This window comes from Rhinoraja longicauda, chromosome 1, assembly GCF_053455715.1.
Source record: "Rhinoraja longicauda isolate Sanriku21f chromosome 1, sRhiLon1.1, whole genome shotgun sequence".
In the NCBI taxonomy this organism is placed as follows: domain Eukaryota; kingdom Metazoa; phylum Chordata; class Chondrichthyes; order Rajiformes; family Arhynchobatidae; genus Rhinoraja; species Rhinoraja longicauda.
This window is the reverse complement of record NC_135953.1, coordinates 81,928,058-81,951,210: the sequence shown is the minus strand read 5'-3', so window position 1 is coordinate 81,951,210 and position 23,153 is coordinate 81,928,058. Positions and strand designations below refer to the sequence as shown.

Sequence of the window (23,153 nt, the reverse complement as noted above, 5' to 3'; positions counted from 1 at the left end):
TCCCTCAGCCTACCCTTCCATCAGACCTACGCAGCCCTTCCATCAGACCTACGCAGCCCACCTCTCCCTTATCTCTACCCTTCCCTTCACCCCTACCCCTCCCCACCTCATCCCTCCCCTCAAAACTACACAGCCCACCTCTCCCTTATCTCTCCCCAGCTCTCCCGTTCCCTCATCCCTGCCCAGCTCTCCCCTTCCTTCACCTCTCTCCACCCCAACCATTTCACATCCTTGATGGAATTAAAAGTAACACTAGCAAATTTGCAGATGACACAAAGCTGGGTGGCAGTGTGAAGTGCAAAGAGGATACTAGGAGGTTGCAGGGTGACTTGGATAGGTTGAGTGGGTGAGCAGATGCATGGCAGATGCAATATAGTGTAGGTTATCCACTTTGGCAGCAAGAACAAGGAGGCAGATTATTATCTCAATGGTGTCAGATTATGAAAAAGAGAAGTGCAACAAAACCTGGTTGTCATTGTACACCAGTCACTGAAAGTAAACATGCAGGTACAGCAGGCAGTGAAGAAAGCTAATGGCATGTTGGCCTTCATAACAAGAGGATTTGAGTATAGGAGTAAAGTGGGCCTTCTGCAGTTGTACAGGGCCCTGGTGAGACTACATCTGGAGTATTTTGTGCAGTTTTAGTCTCCTAATTTGAGGAAGGACATCCTTGCTATTGAGGGAATGCAGCATAGGTTCACGAGGTTAATCCCAGGATGGTGAGACTGTCATATGAGGAAAGATTGGAAAGACTGGGCTTGTATTCACTGGAATTTAGAAGGATGAGGGGGGATCTTATAGAAATATAAAATTATAAAAGGACTGGACTAGCTAGATGCAGGAAAAATGTTCCCAATGTTAGGGGAGTCCAGAACCAGAGGCCACAGTCTAAGAATAAAGGGGAAGCCATTTAAAATTGAGATGTGAAAAACCTTTTCACCCAGAGTAGTGAATTTGTGAAATTCTCTGCCACGGAAGGCAGTGGACGCCAATTCACTGGATGACTTTAAAAGAGAGTTAGATCGAGCTCTAGGGACTAGTGGAATCAAGGGATATGGGGAGAAGGCAGGCACAGGTTACCGATTGTGGATGGTCAGCCATGATCACAATGAATGGCGGTGCTGGCTCAAAGGGCTGAATGGCCTCCTGCACCTATTGTCTATGTTTCCACTCCCCTTTCCTATCCTCCCCTCGTCACCACTCCTCCCCTCCCCTCTCACTGCCTCTCCTCTCTCTACCCTCCTCCCTCCACCTCCACCCCTCCTCTCCCACCACCTCTCCTTATTCTCCCCTCCCTCCTCAGTCCCCCTTCCCTCCCTCCCACCTTCCCCCTCTCTCCCCTGCCCCCTCCTGCCTTGCCCCTCTCACCCCTCCACTCCCTTTCCATCTCCCACCACCTCTCAGTCTCTCACCACTCTCTCTCCACTCTCACTCTACTCTCACGCTTCTCTCACTCTTCTCTCACTCCACTCTCACTCCACTCTCTCTCCCCCTCATCCGGCACATCAACAGTTAACCTCCTGCGTATTTGTTTTCCCATGGCGCGCGATTACGACGCGACTCCGCACGTGCGGCTGACGTCAAGGCAAATGAGGCGGGAATGGGGGAGGGGCGTCTCGAAACAGCGGAACGCGCACGCGCGGGCGGCCCCCGGAAAAAAAATAACCAGGAGCCCCGCCGTTAGGTGGGGGAGCCTGGAAACTGGCGCAGGGCCGGGGAGGGATCGGCAGCCTGGGCCGCGGCCAGAGGTCGGGGAGCCTAGAAACAGGGGAGGGGAGGGGAGGGGAGCCGCAGCCTGGGCCGCGGCCAGAGGTCGGGACCCGGCGCCGTGCGCGGCTGGGCGAGTGAGTGAGGGAGTCAGTCAGTCAGGGAGACCCGCATCCATGGACATGAAACAGACAACACATTATGGCCTCCTCCTTCCCCGGTGAGAAATAAACCGTTGCCCAACCGCTGCAGCCCGACCAGAGTAGAGCCGCCATGATCCCCCCCTGCCAGTGTTGAGCGGCCCGGCAGCTGCACTGACAAAACACTCAGCTACTTTACAAATGGGCGACTTCGGCTTCGCCTTGTTCCAGCCGGCGGGTGGCGGGGGAGGTATTGGGGTTTACCGATGCACCAAGCCGGTGCTGGTGGCGGCGGCGCCGGCCACGTCGTGTTGTTCAGCTTCCTCCTCCTCCTCCTCCTCCTCCCGGGCTGCTGCCGCCGCCGGCGCCGCCTCTGCCTCCGCCTCTTTGTTTTTCCCACCAGTCAGCCGGGCTCCACACACCAGCCCTATTATGCAGGATGATGACCTTCTGATACCGGACAGGACGACAGGCACCGCCATCAGTAGTAGTAGCGGCAGCAGTAACAGCAACACCAACGCCGCGTCGCTGGCTCCGGCTCCAGCTCCAGCTCCAGCCCTGAACACAGGCTCCGCCAGCCGCCCGGCTTCCACAACCGGGAGCGATCGGCGGCTGCAACAGCAGGACAAGATCTGTCCGGATCCCCTGACCGGACGGAGCCACCATCAGCCGGCTCCCACTCCTCAGCCGTCCCACGCCGGAGAGGAGCCGCCGCCCTGCCGCCAGGAGGAGGAGGAGGAGGAAAGGACGGGAGACGGGGAGGCGCTCGCCTCCACCGATGCCTGGGCTGCCGCCGCCGCTGCTGTGAACATCGCAGACCGCAGCCACCACCAGCACCACCAGCCGCAACATCAGCCCCCGCCGCCGCCGCACCGAGGGCAAGGTCTGATGGAGGCTACCAGTAACATGACGGCGGCCGGTGGCGGCGGAGGAGGAGGTAGTGGGATCGGGATGTTACCGGGGCTCAGCGCCGGTTTTCAGCAACAGCAGCTCCACCAACAACAAGAGCCCGGGCCCGGTGGCAGCAACAGCAGCGCCGGCGGCGGCAGCAGCAGCAGCAATGGCTCCTCTCCGTCTCCAGTGGCTGCTCTGGCCGGTTTCGGCACCGCTTGGTCCCCAGCACCCGCTACTCAGATGAGCACTTCGCCCGGCTCCGGTGGCGGCATCAACGCCCCGGGATCTTGCCCGGTGCCCAGCCCCGCCGATGACAGCTTTTTCCACGGCATACCGTCTATCAACGGCACAGTGCTTTTCCAGAATTTCGCTGCCAACACGGCGGGTATGGGTATGGGCCACGGCTATGGCGGTACCTTCTCGCCTTTACCTCAGCAGCAGCAGAACCGACGGTCCCCTGTCGGCCTTCAGCATCATCACCACCACCCGCAGCACCAACACCAGGCTGCCTTCCCCCACCAGAGGAACACCTACAGCCACCACCAGGTAAAGGCCAATGGCGCCCTGGTCCCTGAGAAATGTTTGCGGGGCCAGTTCACGGGATCAACCCTTGTTTGCATCAATTTCTGTGTCCGACCCGACCACAGAAAGCCTCATGATGTTATGTTTAGTATGTGCGTCTGATTGCGATTTTAACATTTAAAGCTACACCTGTGTCCTTGCCTTGCCCTTGGTATGTGGATTGCGAGGTTGTGTTACGGAGAATCGTGCTGTTTTCGGATGGGTTTTGTTTGCTGAAGGAGGTTGATCCATATCACCCTGAACGGATCCGGTCAAGATCCGGCCTCTCCTTTACTGCGATTGCTCCCGATCGCTGTGGCAGGCAGAGCTGTTGAGAAACCCGGGGGGTAGTTATGTTCACTGCTCTGTTTTTGGATTATGTTGCTGAGCGTGAGCTGTCAACGCCTAGGGAAGATTAAGAAAAAACAATATACTTCTTTTCTCTGGCGTTCTGCAGCCGCAGATCGGCTAAAGTTATTTAGTCTGTAAGAAAAGCGGGTTTCGGGTTGTTGCTAAAGGCCATCGCATGAGACTAATTGTTGGTTGTTGTATAATAAGTATATTCGCGTGAATTAGCACTGTCAATCGCCAGCAAAGGGCTATGTTGTGGAAAGATCTTTCTACTGACATAATGAGGTACATTTAGCGCTTCCCTACACGTACCCCGCCCTTCCCCCAGCCAAGATGGTTAATTTAACGTAACATTTCGCAAATTCGCATGTTCTATTTAACTCCAAATTAGTTAGCTAAATGTCAGCTAAAATATCGGGAGGGGGGGAGGGTGTGTGGTAAGAAATGGATGCAGTATTCGGTCTGATACTGCAGCTGTATTGGATGAATAGAAGTGTCATGATGCGGAGAGGAGTGGGGATGGAAAATTACTGTGCAGTTTATAGCTTTTCCATACAGAAGGTTTTCAGTTCTCTGCCGGTATTAAATAGCGAACAAGCTTCTTTGCCATTACTTAATTTCAAACCCTTTGTTTTATAAATCAGTGAATGAACCACATCCTTAATTAAAACCCAGTTCGGTTTTCAATTGCTGAATAGATTTATGCTGCGTATCGTTTGTTGAACCTCAAATGGTACAATACTGAACATTTAACAATATCTATGCAATATCGACTATAGATATAAAAGCTTCATGCTGAGAGAAAAACCTAGACAAGGAAATTTGGAAAATCTATTGTACAACTGGAAAAAAAAACATTTTAACAGGCAGAAAATATACAGCATGATTTAAATGACATCATAAATATTTCGATCTTTAACTTTTTCATTCTGTCAATATACTTCCATCCCATATTGTGGGAAATTGCTTTAGAAAACTTGAATGGCAGTTCATATTTTTCATCAGAATAGGTTGAATAAAAATATATAATCAGAGGATCAAATTTCTCAACTTGCATTTAAAATGTAATATTCACAGTAATATTAATACTCAGAACTGAGATTTTTTCAAAATTGTCAATAAAATGTTTTTCTGCATTGTATTTTTGTCTACCACTCTTTTTTATCTCTTATATATGGCTTAATTTTTTAAAGGAAACTACAAGATTAATAATAACTTGTTTTGAAATTAGCTGATCAGACATTGATAAAACCATTAGGGGTAAAAAAAAGTAGAATGATAAATTCTTCAATATTTGATGGTTTTGGTTTTTTTTTAAATTAAGGAATAGCTATTTCCAGTGTGCCCAAATAAAAGGTTGCTATTTTCATCTTTGTATAAAGATAAACACAATTTGTTTTCTGTTAATTCTCCTGTAATTAAACTCCTGTAATTGTCCAGTTGCTAAATATATATGTATTATGTTTAATATCAGCCAGTAATGAAACAATCTCCATGGAACAGCCACCAGAGCAGTGGCTGGAGTGCAGGAGTCTCTTGGGGAGGCATGCAGACAAGGGATCACCGCAGAACTGGAGGTGTAGGAATGCCAACATCCATGAACCAAATCTCTCCACTGAAGAAACCTTTCTCCAGTAATATTATAGCACCACCCAAATTTCCTCGTTCAGCCCCAACACTGACACCAAAATCTTGGATTGAAGACAATGTCTTCAGGACGGACAACAATAGCAACACTCTGTTACCTTTACAGGTAAGAACAGAACATGCTGTTTTATTGGCAGGCAAATAATCAAAAACAAAATATGCTCCTGGTAAGATTGATTAGAAGCTTAAAAATAAATTATAATCACAATAGTGCTATAATTCTTTCCATGTGCCACAGTATGATATTTGAACGTTGCATACAATCTAAATTTTGGATGATTTTTTAATGGATTATTCAATTCAATGTTATGAAGGAATGAAATATTTATAGATGGTAAATTATTATATCTGACTACTTCAGTGGGACATTGGTTCCAGGGTTCTGATGCCCACCTCTAAGTAAAATATAATTAAATGTAAACATCAGCAAGTATTAAGCAATCAGCAAAAATGCGTTAGGCCACCCGGACAATGTTGAGCGTAGATTTGTTTTGTTTAACTGATTTGAGGTATGCACCAGGTTTTGCATCTACCCATTACTTAAAGGTATACTTTGAAAGGCATGCATTTATGTGACTTGAGTTGAGATGAACCACTCTGCGAATCTGTCATGAGTATAAAAGCTTCATATTGAAACTTAATTTTGCACATCACAAATACTTGATCCGAAGGGAAAACAAGCAAAAAAATCAGCCTTAGGAAACAAAGTAATGTTGATAATTTTGTATATTGTTTATTTTGTATGATAAAGGTCATCTGCCGAGAAGGAGACCATTTGGGTTTTGCCTGTGAAGACGGTAATTGTTCTGGCCATGGCACAGAGCTTGACCTAAAAAAGTTCCAAGAATAAACATGCTGCAAGATATTAAATTTATAGTTAGTGAATATGCATCTCAATGCCTGATTTATCATGCTTGTCACTCAGCAAATTCATTTTGGTTAGTTAGCCATGATTTGTAGTTTGCAAATTGATACTAATTCCTTCCATGTAGTTCGCATTTGTCAGTGAATCAGATTGTAATAATTTTGAGAGACTTCGAATTTAATGGGTTCTATCCCATCTTTAAATGAATTGATGGTGAAAACATTCCATTTCAGTGGGACTATTCTTGTACCAAAGTGTTGGAGGAACTCAGCAGGTCAGACAGTATCTGTGATTCTGATGAAGCGTCCCAACCCAAAACATGCCTGTCCATGTCCTGCACAAAAGCTGCCTGTACCGCTGAGTTCCTTTAGCACTTTGTTTTTTTGCTCATGATTCCAGCAGTTTTTGGTGCCTCCGAACTATTTGTTGAATCAGGATTTGAAGATCATGATGTAGGTGTTCTACATGCAGCACCTGCAATCTATAGTTTAAAGGGTGATATCTGGTGCAGTTGCTTACAATTACATAGGTGGATGTCTTTCAAATGAAGCTATTTCATAAAACATTCCACAGTTTTAGCACGAGTGTCAAAAGGGATCAGTTCCCCTCCAGTTTAAGTTCATAGGTTTAGGCTATGTGTACAGTAAGTGGTGTGCATCCATTTCGAATCTTGATTTTTTTCTGTGACATTTTGTATTGTATTAGGAATACACTCATGTATTTATTATATAACCTCATTCAATGGTCATTATATTTAATGTATAAAATTGGAGAATTAACTAAATAAATTCACTTTATGAAGATGGCATTGATCAATGATGTGCAATAGCCATCCCATGGAAAAATAATTTGCATAGAACTTTCCTCCTGAAGCACGTTCTGACCCCTAATGGCCTACCTAAGAAGGAGGATCACATAGAGAAAAAAAAGGGAGCCGTGGCTTGTTTTGTCTGTTATAGATTACTTTTATTCCCATTGAATTTACAAATTATTTCAACAATATGTAAGGTAGAGGGACACTTCTGAGCCCTAAAATCAGAAGTCATTTTTTGCAGAATACAGATACATCCCCACTCTAAATTATGCCGTTGTTTTATTTTTAAAGAACATCATGATGACATTCTTCACAATATGCTCATGCCTCTCTCAAATTACTCCATTCTTAGCAACATTCGCTGTTCAAATTCACAAACAATCACTGCACTGTAATTGCTAAATAATTCATACAAAAAAGGTGCTTACTAAAACCAATCTTGTTACATTAATCTTTTAAATAAGCCAGTTATTCTTCCTGTGACTGTAAATAATATCCATTTTTTTGTGATCTGTCACGGCAGTTGTAGAAATGCAGGAAAATACTGGAAAGCACTATTTTAGTCACGAGCCTCATGTCTTAAAATAGAATGGAATTGTGAATTAATGAAATGAAACATTTCCTGATTGATTTGCAGGAAAGGCTTTCAGCTGAGCTGTAAATGCAATCTATTCCATTCAAGTCCATCAAGTTTAGATTTAACGTTCAACAATGATATATGCTTTGGCTTTGTTTGCAAAGAAATAATGTTTCATTTATGGAGTAATTATCAAAATGAGCTTCCTTTCCTACTTATCATGCCTAACAGTAGTATAAACTAAAATATCTAGTAATGCATCAGGAAATTCTATAGATAGACACAAAAAGCTGGAGTAGCTCAGCGGGACAGACAGCATCTCTGGAGAGAAGGAATGGGTGACGTTTCGGGTCGAGACCCTTCTTCAGCTCAGGAAATTGCATGTCCTGTTTTTGATTTGCAAATATAAAATTGTAGGCCTGATGGCATCAGTTTTTGAGATGTGCTTCATTTCGGATATGGAGCAGATTCTTGCTGCTGTGATGGCGGGTGATTGTTTTCTTGCAGCTCTTTCTATGATTAACAAAAAATCAAGAGATTATTATTATTCAAGAGAAGTATCAAGAGAAAATCAAGAGACGGATTATTCAAAAATCAAAGTAGCCAAACCTGAGCAGCTAACTGGAGAAACAAACTTACTTTAAATGTAAACTTTCAACTTCTTTTCCTCTCTGCATACTGACAACTACGTCATTCTAACCATAATTATGCACGATTTTGTATACAACTTTGCCTTGGAATATTTGAAGCTAGTTAATTTTACTTTTCACAAAAACAAGGGTCAATAGGTTGATTTCTACCTTCATTGAGTTTAATTAATTTAGAAATCCGTAGTCGTAATTTAGACATCCGTAGCCGAATTTATACTTGGCGTGACCACTTTTTTACACCAGTTCGTGTAAAGCTTTCATTAAATGCATTCATTATGTACCTATATAGCTTGCTTTAAATGCATCCTTGCCTTACACTATTTCTAAAATAATTCAACTTGCTTATGCTGCAATTATTCCTCCTATTCTATATACTTACCACTGAGTAAAAACCTGTACTATGAAAAATGTTATACAATTCTGCTTCAATTGCCTCTTGAGTTCAAAAAATATGCCCACTATTTCTACGTTTTCCCAGAGAAACCCTGCTCTCCTTTTGCACACCTTAGAATCTTTAGTGCTTCAATTAAGTCACCTTTTCCTCTGAACATCAACAGATGCAGGTCTAGAAATGTCCAACCTTTACTCACAAGATGACCCAAGCACTCTAGATAATAGTTTGATTAACTCCTGTAAACTACTTTAAAATAAGGAGACCAGTACACAGTGCTCCAGATGTGATCTCATTAATTTCCCTATATATCTGAACTAAAACTTCTTCTCGTTTTGTTCTATTTCCCTCAAAATGAATACATATTCAGAACATGCTGGTCCTGAACTCTGATCAGCTGTTCTTTAAATGAATCCCACATGTCAGATATGGACTTGCCCAATAACAGCTGCTCCCAATTTACCCTCCCTAAGTCCTGCCTAACAATGTTGTAATTTGCCTTACCCCAATTCTTCCAAGATCCAGACGTCCTTTTTACTATCTTAAAACTTAAGGAATTGTGATCGCTGTTCCAAAAATGCTCTCCAACTGAAACATTAGTCACCTAACCAGGCTTGTTTCACAAAACAAGGTCCAGTGTGGTCTTTTCCCCAGTTGGACTATCCATATACTGTTTCAAGAAGCTGTTTTGGATATGTAGATCAGTCACTGTATTCACAGTTAGTCCATGTCATGTTTTAGCATATGCCGTTCCTGCAAGAAGTTATCTTGCACATGCGCGGTACCCAGGGGAGTCATCTTGTTTGGGAGCTCCGGCTTGGACTGTAACCTTGCATCCTCGTGCTCAATAAACTTCGCTTGGAGTTAATAACTTGTTGTTATTCTTGCAACTTCATACATGGTGTCAGAAGTGGGATACACGCATGTCAAATGCAACAGTGTTTTTTGTCTTGGATGCCAAGAAATCGTTTTGGCAGATTCCACTTGACCATGCGTCTTCGATGCTAACCACTTTTAGCACTTCTTTTGGTCGCTACAGGTTTTTGAGGATGCCATTTGGACTAGCCTCTGCCAGTGAGGTGTTCCAAACCTCCATGGAGCAGATTTTCGCTGGATATCCCTGTGCAATCATTGTCGACGACATACTCATTGGAGGCAAGAACGTAGAAGAACACAACGCTAATTTGAGAAAAGTGCTCAACTGTGTCAGAGAGGTGAACTTGGAGACTCAATCCTCTCAAATGCAAGTTCCAGCTGAACCAGCTCAGCTGTGTCGGACACGTTTTCACAAGTGAAGGCCTCAAAGCGGATCCTTCCAAAACAACTGCAATCAGCGAAATGCTGGTGCCAACAGGTGTCCCCGCTCTGCAAAGGTTTCTGGGGATGGTTAGTTACCTTGGGAAATTCATTCCGAATTATTGTCAGCTGACGGCTCCACTGTGACAACTCACACACAAAGACACTGCTTGGACTTGGCATTAACAGCAGCAAAATGTGTCTGTGATTCCTCCTGTCCAACTTTCCTTCCGAGTGGATAAGGTAAGACCTGGGTTCCTGGCATATTTCCTTTACCATGCCCATCTGGTTGTAACCTTGTGGGGTCTGTAGTCTGACAACCTGTCATGTTTACTCATGTTACCAGCAGTCCAGAGTATCCCCAATCTAATGGGTTAGCTGAAAGAGATGTCTGCAGCGCTAAACAACTCATGGAGAAGTCTTACAGAGACAGAGCTGATGTTTTTCTAAACCTCCTCAATCTCAGAAACATGCCACATGACACAACGCTTGGATCTCCAACACAAAGACTAATGTCAAGGCAGACACGTACTACTCTCCCAGTCTCAAGGAAACGGCTTGAACCACATATGCGTAAGATTCAGGAGGTACAAGCCGAATTTCTAAATAAAAGGCTGTCACAGAAAAGGTGCCATGACCAGTCAAGCCGGTCACTTCAGCCTTTGATGGAAGGACAGGTTGCCAGGCTACAGACCCCACAAGGTTACAACCAGATGGGCATGGTAAAGGAAATATGCCAGGAGCCCAGGTCTTACATTATCCACTCGGAAGGAAAGTTGTACAGGAGGAATCGCAGACACATTTTGCCCGCAATGAGCCTGCACCAGCATAGCCAGATCAACCAGCACTGCTAGATCTATGTGACACTGATACCAATCACCACTGATACCAACCACTGGACTTGGGTCAAGGGACTATAACGCTCTTACAAGAGACGGACAAGCAATAATGGACACTGAGCAGTTTCAGGTTCAGGTGCCTGTGGCTAAGCTGCCTTCGAACACCACTGAGAGTCTGTACTGAACATGTTCAGGCCGTGTCAGCAAGCCAAATACCAAGACTGAATTCACTTCTTTGATTTAAAGTTTGTGTCTTACAGTGTGTACATTTGTTTGGCTATAACGTTTAGTATTTAGTATCTCGAACCTCCTACCTTGTATGCCTATTTTAGCAGTGACAGCATTTTGTAGACGGCTTGATATATTTACCGCTTCGCGTGATATTTAGTTTGATAGGGAAGATGAGCTAAGGAAAGGGGATGTCGATCAGTCACTGTATTCACAGTCAGTCCATGTCAGGTTTTAGCATATGCCGTTCCTGCAAGAAGTTATCTTGCACATGTGAGGTACCCGGGTGAGTCATCTTGTTCGGGAGCTCTGGCTTGGACTGTAACCTTGTATCCTCGTGCTCAATAAACTTAGCTTGGAATTAATAGCTTGTTATTCTTGCAACTTCATACAGATTTACTTGACAAATTCTACCCCATCTGAGAGGGAACCTTATAAAGGTGCAGAAAAGTGAAAGGCTTGGATCGAGTGAATGTGGCGAGGATGTTTCCATTAGTGAGAGTCGAGGACTAGAGGTCATGGTATCAGAATTAAAAGACATTCTTTTAGGAAGGAGATGAGGAGGAATTTCTTTAGTCAGAAGGTGGTGAATCTGTGCAATTCTTTGCCATAGAAGGCTGTGATGGCAGTATTTAAGGCAGAGATAGATAGATTCTTGATTAGTACGGGTGTCAGAGATTATGGGTTGAAGGCAGGAGAATGGGTTTGGAGGGAGAGATAGATCAGCCATGATTGAATGGCGGAGTAGACTTGATGGGCCAAATGGCCTAATTCTGCTCCTATCATGTATGATCATATGATCCAATCCTGCATGAAGGAAGTCCTTATCAATATTGGGGAAGTTAAAGTCACTCAGAGCATTTGCATGTTTCCATAATCTGTCCATATATCTATTCCTCTATTTCCTGCTGGCTATTGGGAAGCCTTTAGTATAATCCCATCAGAATGATTGTACCTTTCTTATTTCTGAGTTTTAACCATGTTGCCTCAGTGAATGAATCCACCAGTGCATCCTTGGAGTGTATCTATTACATTCTCCCTGATTAGTAATGCAACTCTTCCACCTCTTTTACCTCCATAATCTATCATGTCTAAAGCATCAAAAACCTGGAACATTGAATTACTTGACCTGTCCCTCACACAACTAAGTCTTTGTAATGGTCACAATATTGTAGTTCTATGCACTGATCAAAAACTGTAAGTTTGTCCACTTTACTCTAGTTTAAACCATCTCACTGATTTATTTCAATGATATTTGTTCCCTTCCAGTTCAAGTCTCACCTGCCCAGCATGAGAGACCAATGATCCATATATCTCAAGACCTCCCTTCTGCATCAGCTGCTTGGCCACATTTTGAATTGAACTGTCTTTCTGCTTCTTGCCTCAGTTGCTCATGGCAGAGGTGGTAATCCTGAGATTACAGCCATGGAGGTCCTGTTTTTTAACCTACCTAAATATCTACATTTTCTTTGTGGGACTCGTCTCCCTTCCTACTTATGTCATTGATACCAATATGGGCCATGACTTCTGGCTGTTCATCTTCCCCTCTCAACGTTGTCTGCCTGCTCAGAGACATCCTTGCTTGTAGCCATAGAAACACCCATTTTCTACTGAAGATAGACACAAAATGCTTGATCAACACAGTGGGTCAGGCATAGTTGACAGAATGCATGACTGCTCCCTGATTCTACCCACTTCTGACAGGTGGAGCATACCACTCCACTGACTGCCATTCCTGTCCTCTTAAATGATACTTAAAAATAATAGATTCAAGAAGTAAACCTTAAACATCTTGCCTTGTTTCTGCTCACCCTCTTCACTGAAGCCCAATATTCACCAAAGCCAGCAACATTTCCACCACTAAGCTGGCTTTCAAAAAACGCATTTAAAAAAAGAATTCTTACCAAAATAGAAAATTTAACTTTTTCGAAGGTAGACACAAAATGCTGGAGTAACTCAACGGGTCAGGCAGCATCTCGGGAGAGAAGGAATGGGTGACATTTCGGGTCGAAACCCTTCTTCAGACTGATGCCAGGGGAGGGGATGGGACATAGATTGAATGTCGTTGGAGACAGTAGGACTAGTGGGAGAACTGGGAAGGGGGAAGAGGATAGAGAGGGAAAGCAAGGGCTATCTGAAGTTAGAGATGTCAATGTTCATACGGCTGGGGTGTAAACTACCCAAGCGAAATATGAGGTGCTGTTCCTCCAATTTGCGCTGGGCCTCACTCTGGCAATGGAGGAGGCCCAGGACAGAAAGGTCAGATTGGGAATGGGAGGGGGAGTTGAAGTACTGAGCCACCGTGAGAACAAGTAGGTTAAGACGGACTGAGCGCAGAACGATCACCGAGCCTGCACTTGGTCTCGCGAACAGCGGATACAGTAGATGAGGTTGGAGGAGGTGCAGGTGAACCTCTGCCTCACCTGGAAAGACTGTTTGGGTCCTTGGATGGAGTCGAGGGGGGAGGTAAAGGGACAGATGTTGCATCTCCTGCGGTTGCAGGGGAAAGTACCGGGGGGGGGGGGGGCACTGTATTCCACTGTATTCCATTCATCTTGTAGAAAATTTAACAGCTATAACTTGGGTGCCATCTTTTGTATAAATTGAAAAAACCTGAAAAACACTGGTCATTACATCTTGTCACCAGAAAGAAAAAGAAATGCACACATGCAACTGTTTCCTGTTAGCCAACCAGTCTTTTATTTATGCCAATTTGTTACATCCTATCTCACAAGCGTTTATTTTTGGTAACAACTTTTGCATCACCTTTTCAAATGCTCTCTAGAAATCTTAAATATAATTTATAGCGGTTTAGTTTCCTTTTTCAGAGAGCTCCAGTAAATTGACCTTTCACAAAACTGCCTGATTACCGTAACATTTTCTGAGTCTTATTATCATAACTTTAATAATTGTGATTAATCATTTTTCCTTATCATTACATGTTAAGCTAACTGGTTTACCTGCTTTCACTCTCGCTTCCTTTCTGAATATAGAATTCTATTTGTTATTTTTCAATTTAATGGAATGTTCCCTGCATTTAGAGAATTTGGAAAGATTAAAAATAACCCATCAACAGTTTCACTAGTCACTTATTTGAAGAATCTAGGATGAGGTCCTCCAGGATCTGGAGACCTGTCAGTCTGCAGCTCCAAAAAATGTGCTCCGTTCCACTTACCTGATGTTCCTGAGATCCTCCTATTTCCTTACGTATTGCTATTTCTGGAATGTGCTTGTATTCTCTTTAGTGAAAAACTGAAACAAAGTATGTTTAATTCATCAGTTATCATTTTTAGTTATCATTGATAAAATATAGCTCAACACGCTCCTCTAAAGGATAGAAGTCTCAGCAGTCATTCTGCATCAGAATAGAACCTGTTTATTTATAGACATCTTTATATGGAAGGCATTGATACATATTTAGATTGAAAGGCAAATATCCTGAATCATCAAACCAGCTACCATTATATTCTCCCGATGCTCAAATGAGGGAACAAACTACTGGTTCTATAACTCTTCCTCCAAAGAAAAAGCTGGATCTCACAGCGTAAATGCATCATCTCACCAACTCCATGCTCTTGGCTCTTACCATATGTGAGCAGCAATACAATTGCTTTCATAATTAATTCAATTGTTGCTGGTGTCATGACTCACAGTGACACAAATTTTAACATTGCATTTGTTACGAAGATCCAATTTAGGAATTGTTTTTTAATATATTTAATTTAATCTTAGAAAGTCTACTTTAGAGCTTCCTCCAAGAGGTAGAACAATGGCCTGACATTTGTCATTGTATTAAGAAAATGACATAATTAAGTTTGAATGGTAAGAACAAACAAAACAGATTTTATTACCAGTGTTGTTGAAACTTTCTTATCCTGTTGTCTCTATGACCACCATTTTTGTGCAGCAAGCTGACAGTAATGGCTGTGGGATAATTGAAGTAATATGATAATTTTACATAGCTGTAGAATTTGTTTATTTTCTATGATATTTGATAGATGGTCACACTTTGTTTTTTAAAACTGAACAAATGTAGAGAAGAAAAGGTTAGAAACGAGTAACCAACAGAAGATGTTGTTGGAGTTTGTGTGTTTAATTTTTAGTTTACAGTTCATCGTACTGATTGAAATGTTTATATATTGGATCAACAATAGAATTATGTGTCATACAGAGAAACATTCTCGTTGATAGGTTCTAAAATATTAAATTGCACAAAACAAAGAAAACACTCCACATGTTAGTTAGTGTCAGGTTTCAGCTATTTATTTTTCCATTCAATTCATGCCCCCTTTCCGTAACACGTTCTGTGGGAAATATGACTCTAGCTTTTACAATTACATGGTTCATCATTATCTCATTCTACTTCCCAATGTCCTGCAATGGGCCCTGGGTGCCAAATCCCTGGTTGGACGAATCAATAGTTTCCAATCTCAGCTTAGTAACAGGACAGGGAAAGTGAATCAAACAACTTCCTGATTTGCACCATGTTCAGCAGTGGACCTCCTCTCTCAACGGGAATAGGGTTTTTTCTGTCAAGGAATGACTCAGCAGTTCTGGGCATCTGCTTCCATGTGGAAATCTAACAAGGAAACTCATAAGAAAATAAGAATTATTGCCACTGCAACCAATTACAAACCAGAAACTGTGAAGTATCCCAGAGAAAGTGTAATTGAATGACATTTTTTATTTGTGTGTCATTCTGGATGACAATTCTACACGAAGGAACAGTAAATGAGAATGTTCCAAAAATTGTGAATTCTGCATTTTGTTTATATATTCATGCTCTTCAAGCCTCGTACAGTCTAATGATTTTGCATTGTTAAAGTAAAAACATACTGCGGTTTTTTAATATTGCAGACAGTTTTTTGGACCTATTATGTAGTTTCTTGACCTACTATTTATTTGATAGATATAGAATTACAGCTTATTAATGTAATTTCTGGTTGATATTCAGGATGAATTTAACAAATATCAATGAAATTATTGGAAATAAGCTGCATATTCTCTGGTACCTCTCTGTGTTCAGGCTACATTCCCAGAAATGTATGGTTATGGAATTGGTACCAAAAGGGGTCATTATAGCTTTCTATATATGAGATGCAATACTGCCAGCAGTAGGGTGCCAGCAACATATGTAATAAATGATTTGCTTAGTTTGGAGTGAAAATACTTCCAAGGAAGGGTGGTTTTGGGCAGCTGGGGTATCTGTTGCTTATGAAGGAAGCTGCTGTTTTCCTTCCTCTCACTCTTAAGGCCCTGTCCCAGTTCGGCGATTTTTTTTTTTTAGGTGACTACAGGCGAATAGGCTGTTGCCGCACGGTCGCCGGGGTGTCGCGGGCATGGTCGTGAGTAGTCTCCAGAGTCGTAGCGTTTTTCTGGTCGTCGCTGGATTTTGTGAAGGCATTAAATTTTTTCGCGACTGTTGGTTTGACGCCAATGAGCGTAGCTTGACGTCTCCTGACATGGGCGCTGTCGTAGGTTGTCGCCAGGTTGTCGCCTGGTGAAGTAGGTTGTTGCCTGGTGATTAAGGTTGTCGCCGGTGCTGACTTCAGCGAATTCCAAGTGTGGACTTGATCTGATCATCCATCAGTGTAATGTGTCCATAAATTATGTTAGGTTTTGTATGTTTTTGCACTTGTATTCCGTTTAAAGTTTGAAGTATATTGAAATTTATTGAAGTTTATTACAATATTTTTGTATGCACTGTTGTATGTTCTTATCAACCTTTAAAAAAATGTTGTTTGTATATCAATAAAGGAAATTCTTGACATTTTGACGGAAAATTGATGTATGTTGTATTTCAGAGTAGTTTCTCATGGCATCACTTTCAAATAGTCATGATGCAGAATGATTGGAAACCCTACCCCCTTTTATAGGGAAAGTGGGTGAAACGTGAATTGTCTTCAGGGTCATCGCTTGTTGTAGCATGTCGCGGGTGGACATAGGTTGACTTCGGTTGTCATAGGTTGTCGCCTCTGTGGTGGTAGGTTGTCGTAGGTGGACTTTCTACTTGCGATGATTGGGTCGCCGGTTTTCGGTAGCTTGACGTCGACTAGGTGGTAGGTTGTTGTAGCTTGTCGTAGACATTGTCGTAGTGGGGGTCCAATCACCGGTTTTTCGGCGACCTGCTATGACCATGACAGTACCGCCTTAAAAACGCCTAATTGGGACCGGGCCTTTAGTTACACAGCTCACCCCCAGCCCACAGATTTCTGAGATGAAAAGTCAGCAGTGATCACTGGCTTTTGAGGTTGACTAGGCAAAAAAAGTGGAGTAGCACTTTACATTACGTCCAATAAAAGATAATGGGAGAGACTGGAGGATCCAGTGGTTTGTCAACACGTGGAGCGGGTTCTGTCAGTTCTCAGCAATGGCCTGCATGCCCTGTGCAGCGCCAAGCCCCACATTCTCAGTGCCAGAGTCCTAACCAGCAGTTTCTCAACTGATTCTTTGCTGCAAGAGAGCCAATGAACGGTAGGGGTTCCAATTAAGTTTCAGGCATGGCACCATTCAGTGCATGGCAACTAATTAGTGTTGTGCAGTATAGTTATAGTCTACATTGAGTGGGCACAACAATCATGTTTTAGAGAGTGCTACACTTGCATTTACAATCAAATATTATTGAGGGTACCAACATTTCAGCCAAATAATTAAGATTCTCCAGAAGGCATTGCTCCTCTCTCGTGGCAATTTGGTTTTGATGCTTTCAGATGTATTAATACATTTACACTTGTGGCAAAGTTTGCGGATGATGCAAAAATAGGTGGAGGGGCAAGTAGTGTAGAGAAAGTAGGGACTCTGCAGAAGGACATGGACAGGTTGGGAGAGTGGGCAGAGAAGTGAACGATGGAATATATCGTGTTGCAAAGTGTGGAGTCATGCATTTTGGTGGTAGGAATAAAGGCGTAGACTATTTTCTAAATGGGATGAGAATCCAAAAATCGGAGGTGCAAAGGGACTTGGGAGTGCTGGTGCAGGATTCCCAAAAAGTTAATCTGCAAGTCGAATCGGTAGTAAAAAAAGCAAACTCAGTGCTAGCATTTATTTCAAGAGGGCTTGGGTACAAAAAAAGGAATGTCATGTTGAGGCTCTAAGGCATTGGTAAGGCCGTATTTGGAATATTGTGAGCAATTTTGGGCACCGTATCTGAGGAAGGATGTGCTGACTCTGGAGAGGGTCCAGAGGAGGTTTACAAAAATGATCCCAGGAATGAGTAGGTTAATCTATGATAAGTGTTTGTCGGCACTGGGCTTGTACTCGCTGGAGTTTAGAAGAATGAGGGAAGGCCTAATTGAAACATACAGAATAGTGAAAGGCTTGGATAGAGTGGATGTGGAGAGGATGTTTCCACTAGTTGGTGAGTCTGGGACTAGAGGTCATAGCCTCAGAATTAAAGGACGATCTTTTAGGAAGGAGATGAGGAGAAATTTCTTTAGTCAGAGAGTGATAAATCTGTGGAATTCATTGCCACAGTAGGCTGTAGCGGCCAAGTCAGCGGATATTTTTAAGGCAGAGATAGATACTTGAAAAGTACAGGTGTCGGGGGTCATGGGGAGAAGGCAGGGGAATGGGGTTAGGAGGGAGGGATAGATCAGCCATGATTAAATGGCGGAGTAGACTTAATAGGCCGAATTGCCTAATTCTACTATTTCTTATGACCTTATGATTTACAAGTCATCGCTCAGCACTGTAAATGAATAAAATGTAGTAACAAATGAAAAAAAGAGATAAATGGCCAATAATTTAAATGAAAATATAGCTTTTAATTTGTACAGTGTCTCTTGCTCTTTCTACGCACAAATACTACTATTCTATCTGTTATTTGTGGATCATGATACTGTCTATTATGAAATATGTAAAAATGACCCAGCATCTTTGAAACCCCATTTTGTGACTAAATTATTTACTTTTACTTGTAACTAGACTAAGTGGACCCGTTGGGCCCATTCCTCGTAGGGTTTGCATTGACTTTGGAAAATCGCGTTTTTTCTTTAAAATAAATTGTTTTGTAAAAAAAATCTCAGCCAGAGCGAGCTGTGGACTCAAAGCCTCTTCTGCATTGGTGTAGCACCCTCCTCTCCCCCACTCCACAACTCCCCCCACACCCCCCTCCACTCCCTTACCTCCCACCCTCCCTCCTCCTTTACCCTACCACCCCCATCCCCCTCCACATTCCCCTTTCCCCCCTCCCCCGCCACTCTCCCCTCCCTCCACCCTCACTCCCTCCCCTCCCCCCACCACTCCCCCAACCCCCACCTCCCTTCCCCCCCACCCCAAACCCCCCTTCTCCTCCCCTCACTCACCCCCTCTCCCTCCGCTGCCCCCTCACCCCAACCCCCCCTCCTCATCCCACCCCCACTCACCCACCCCATCCCCTCTCAACATAAACGGGCCTACTGATCCGTGGAACCGTTGGCAGCGAAAGCCACTTTGTGCCCCGTGCATGTAGCTCAAATCCGCGACGAGCGCCCATCTTATCAGACCCTCTGCCGCTGCCTCTGGGGCCGCCACTGCACCACGGGAAGAATGTCAAGCGCGATGCATGCCTGGACGGGTGGCGGTCCTCCCGCTGGTCCTCCGGGGGGGGGGAGGGGAGAGACACGCATTTGTTGAAGTCAGCCCCCCCCCTCATTGGCCGCCACTCTGGCGGGTCCCACCCCTGGTGGTCATTGTGGTTCTCCCCCCCCCCCCCCGCCCATTGGCCATCACTCCCGTCACTCGGGCGGGTGCTATTGTGACGTCAAGGTAAGTGGAATAGTGAATTTTTAAACTTAAAGAGATTTTGAAATGTTAAAAAGTGATTTAAAAAATAAAAATAACATTTATTGAAAGCCCAGGACAATGGCGAGTAAGGTGGGCTTAAAATTGTCGCGCTATCATGTACCGTTTTGGTTGTGTCAAGCCCCAAACAATATACAATTAATAAAATGCACAAACAAACAGAATTTTAGTAATATATATAAATTATATTTGTTTGTACTCTTTCATAAAGAAACATGAGCAGCCATCATTTTTTTTCTTCACTAGAACCAACTGATGATCAAGGGATGAGGCATTTAAATCAAATTAAAAATGTAAAAGGAATATCTCTCTGAAGAATTGAAAACAATAAAAGGTTATGAATTAGGGCAATCATAGTAAAAGCTATGTATATTATATATATATATATATATATATATATATATATATATAGAAAACACTGTCAAAAATAAATTTGCAAATGTGGAAATGAAGTGTGTAATTTGGAAGGATATACTCTGAAATGCTGAAGGTTTGTTAACTTTAGGCAGAAGCTTAGGGGCTCGTGTGCATTGCTATTGCTTGATGGGTTTTTAAAAGTTTGATTTCATAATTAGGCCTTCGAATGCAAGAGTAAAGAAGTGACAATTATTCAAAGATTGGTTGAGCCACAGAGTTGCATTATAAAACATATTGTCCAGCATTCTCTGAATCTACACAAGGATGTATGATTGGAAAAATGGCTATGAGTGGCTTAGAAAAAAACCAGTTCTAGGCGAGCAGTTTGTGAAGGTTTTACTGTTCTGAACAGCAAATGGAAGTGGTTTTCGTCTGATAGAAGCAGCACTGAAGAATCATTCATGACAATAGTCATCAACGGTGAGGAGAGCTCATGAGAAATGTCTTCATGTACAGAGTTTCTCTGCTGTGGTTATAACTATGAGTAAACATTTGAAATGGGGGAAACAAAGGGGGAAGAGAGCAGGACAATCAGCTTTGTTTTTCATTACTGTAACAGTTGGCGCAAACATGATGGATGAATGAGTCTCCTGTGAAAACTTCTATTACTCAGTTTTCTCTCAAAAGTCTATTTGATCATAAAATTGCTTTACAACATTTGGTGATGTTTACTATTGCTGTCAGGTCCTGTTAAGTCTACCTCATTGATTTACATTGCATTGGGAATAAATATAGTATCTTATATGCTGACATTTTCTTTGAATGCCCCATTGCATAACTGATCCTTATCACTTCTGCAAAATTTTTAACTGATTTTCTGGCTTTTACTATTCCTCACTGTTGGGAAATTTGTTGGGAAATGTTTGGCCTTTGCATCTCAATTTTCAGCAGGCTTGAGTATACAACCAAAACTACTTATGATGTAATTCTGTATTGTAAATACATTGGAAATTAGACACCCACCTCTTTGAGTGCACAAAATCGCCCTCAGAATGTAATTTATGCCCTCTCAAATACTGTGCTATCTTTTCTTTGATGACCTCTGTTTTCCATTAAAAATGTCAAAATTGTCCAACATTCTAATGTTACTTTTTGTTTCAAAATTGTCGAAGGAACTTTACCAGATAGTAATAAAAGCTCCCATCACATAAACCAGATGCATAGTAAAGCTTCCACCCTGCTTAGTTTCTCAACATTCAAATATTTTTAACCTCCTTTCCCATTTACCAAAAACTATATCTTTATCATTCTTCTCAACTGAATTTAGCACTAAATTAAGGGGAGTTTGGCATGAGAGTGTTACCGTTTTTGGTGGATGCTTGCAGGTAGCAAACTTGTGCTGCATTAACTTTTGCTCTTTTGGACGCTGAAATCTGCTATATTTTGAGGGCTTGGAAGCTGATCTCAGGGCTGGAGCAATTAAGACAATGACTGACTGGAATAATGAAGACAATAAAGAAAACTTGAATCTAACTTTTACTGAAAATTCTGTTCAGTTCATAATTTTGATATATCTTTTGTGTTCTTTAATTATTCCAAACGGATTTACTTGGTTTGTAGCACCAATTGATGTCTATAACTGTGAAAGGTTTTTCTTTTGTTTTTGACCACATTCTTCTTGTAAAACATTTTTTGCTCCCTCTTTCTTACTTGCTTTTTTCATGTCATGATATGCATGTTTGCACATACTAGTATGGAGGTTAGTGTAATTTTAACTCCATTCCGAGTAGATCAATGACTGACATGTAATGTTACCAGCAGATTCCAAAATGTTGATGTTAATTGCTATTGGAGGGAGTTGAAATTTCTGCACTGCAATGTGGTAGGATGTTCTTTTGTAGCTGATTTAACAAATAAGTGGTGTATTTATCATTGGCTTGTACATCAAATTTGAGTATGTTAGATTTTTTGTTTGCTACTTTTGGCAGTATAATGGGTGACAAGCTTTTAAAGAAAACGAAAAGTAAATGGGGTGGAGGGGGAAGAGAAAACACGTGGATGCAACCCCTAATGTATTTGCAAGGTATCAATCTATTATAGTCATTGTCACAAAATTTTGCATTGGCATGGAAAGTTGAGTTACTAATGAAAGATCCTTTATGAACACACCCTACTCAATGGAACAAGTGAGTGGATAAAATGAGTGGAGTAGACACAGCTCTCTTTAGCCAGACAACAGAATTTTGTGGTCAAAGTTCTGGATTTAGAAGACACGAATTTTATTTAATTCCTGATGTGGAAAGTGGTGTACATTTATGGAAAAACAAGAAATGGTAGATACTAGAATCTTGAGCAAAAAAACAGTGCTGGAAGAACTCCACAGTCGTCCTTAATTAATTTGCTGGCCTTGCCAAGGTAGTGTGAGGTATAAATAGAGTCAATAGAAGGGAGGTTGGTTTGTGTGATGGTCTAGGCTGCGTCCACAATTTGCTGCAATTTCTTGTGGTCTTGGATGGAGCTGTTCTCAAACCAAGCTGTGATGCATCCTGATAAAATGCTTACTATGATGCATCTGTTGAAGTTGTTGAGAGTTGAAAGGGACATGCCAAACTAAGCCTTCTAAGGAAGTAGAGGTGATCAATACCTGTTTTTTCCATTAAAGTTAGCCCTTTACTACCTCCACCCTTACATTTGGCAGTATGTGGCCCAACCCACTTTTTTTTCATCTGGTTCCTTGCCACAGTTCTGAACTTGATCATTGCTCATATAATTATATAATTTTTATTTATTGTATTCCCCAGTGTGCACATTTCCAAGTGTCACACTAATTTCCTGTAACACTTTCTCCAACATCCTTTGTTGCTAGTACTCTTATTGCTTTAAAATTGTGAATGCATTGGCATACCCGTTAAAGCCACATCACATCTTATACGAAACCTTTTCTGTCCTACAAATACACAAATAATTTCACTTGCAGAAATTGGTGACGTTTCGGGTCGAGATCCTTCTTCAGACTGAAGAAGGGTCTCTACCCGAAATGTCACCCATTCCTTCT

General features: G+C 42.5%; 1 protein-coding gene across 2 annotated transcripts in view; it reads left to right on the top strand.

Moving 5' to 3' along the window:
• The first annotated feature begins 1,718 nt into the window (after window positions 1–1,718).
• LOC144594540 (cytoplasmic polyadenylation element-binding protein 2-like) overlaps window positions 1,719–23,153 on the top strand; it is a 94,977-nt gene continuing 73,542 nt past the window's right edge. Inside the window, exons 1-2 of one of the 2 annotated variants that reach the window (XM_078401236.1) lie at window positions 1,719–3,287; window positions 5,128–5,406. In XM_078401236.1, the coding sequence (XP_078257362.1) occupies window positions 2,049–3,287; window positions 5,128–5,406 (1,518 nt within the window). In that variant the 5' untranslated portion in view covers window positions 1,719–2,048. The remainder of the gene's footprint in view (window positions 3,288–5,127; window positions 5,407–23,153) is intronic. The other variant, XM_078401227.1, reaches the window with a different exon arrangement.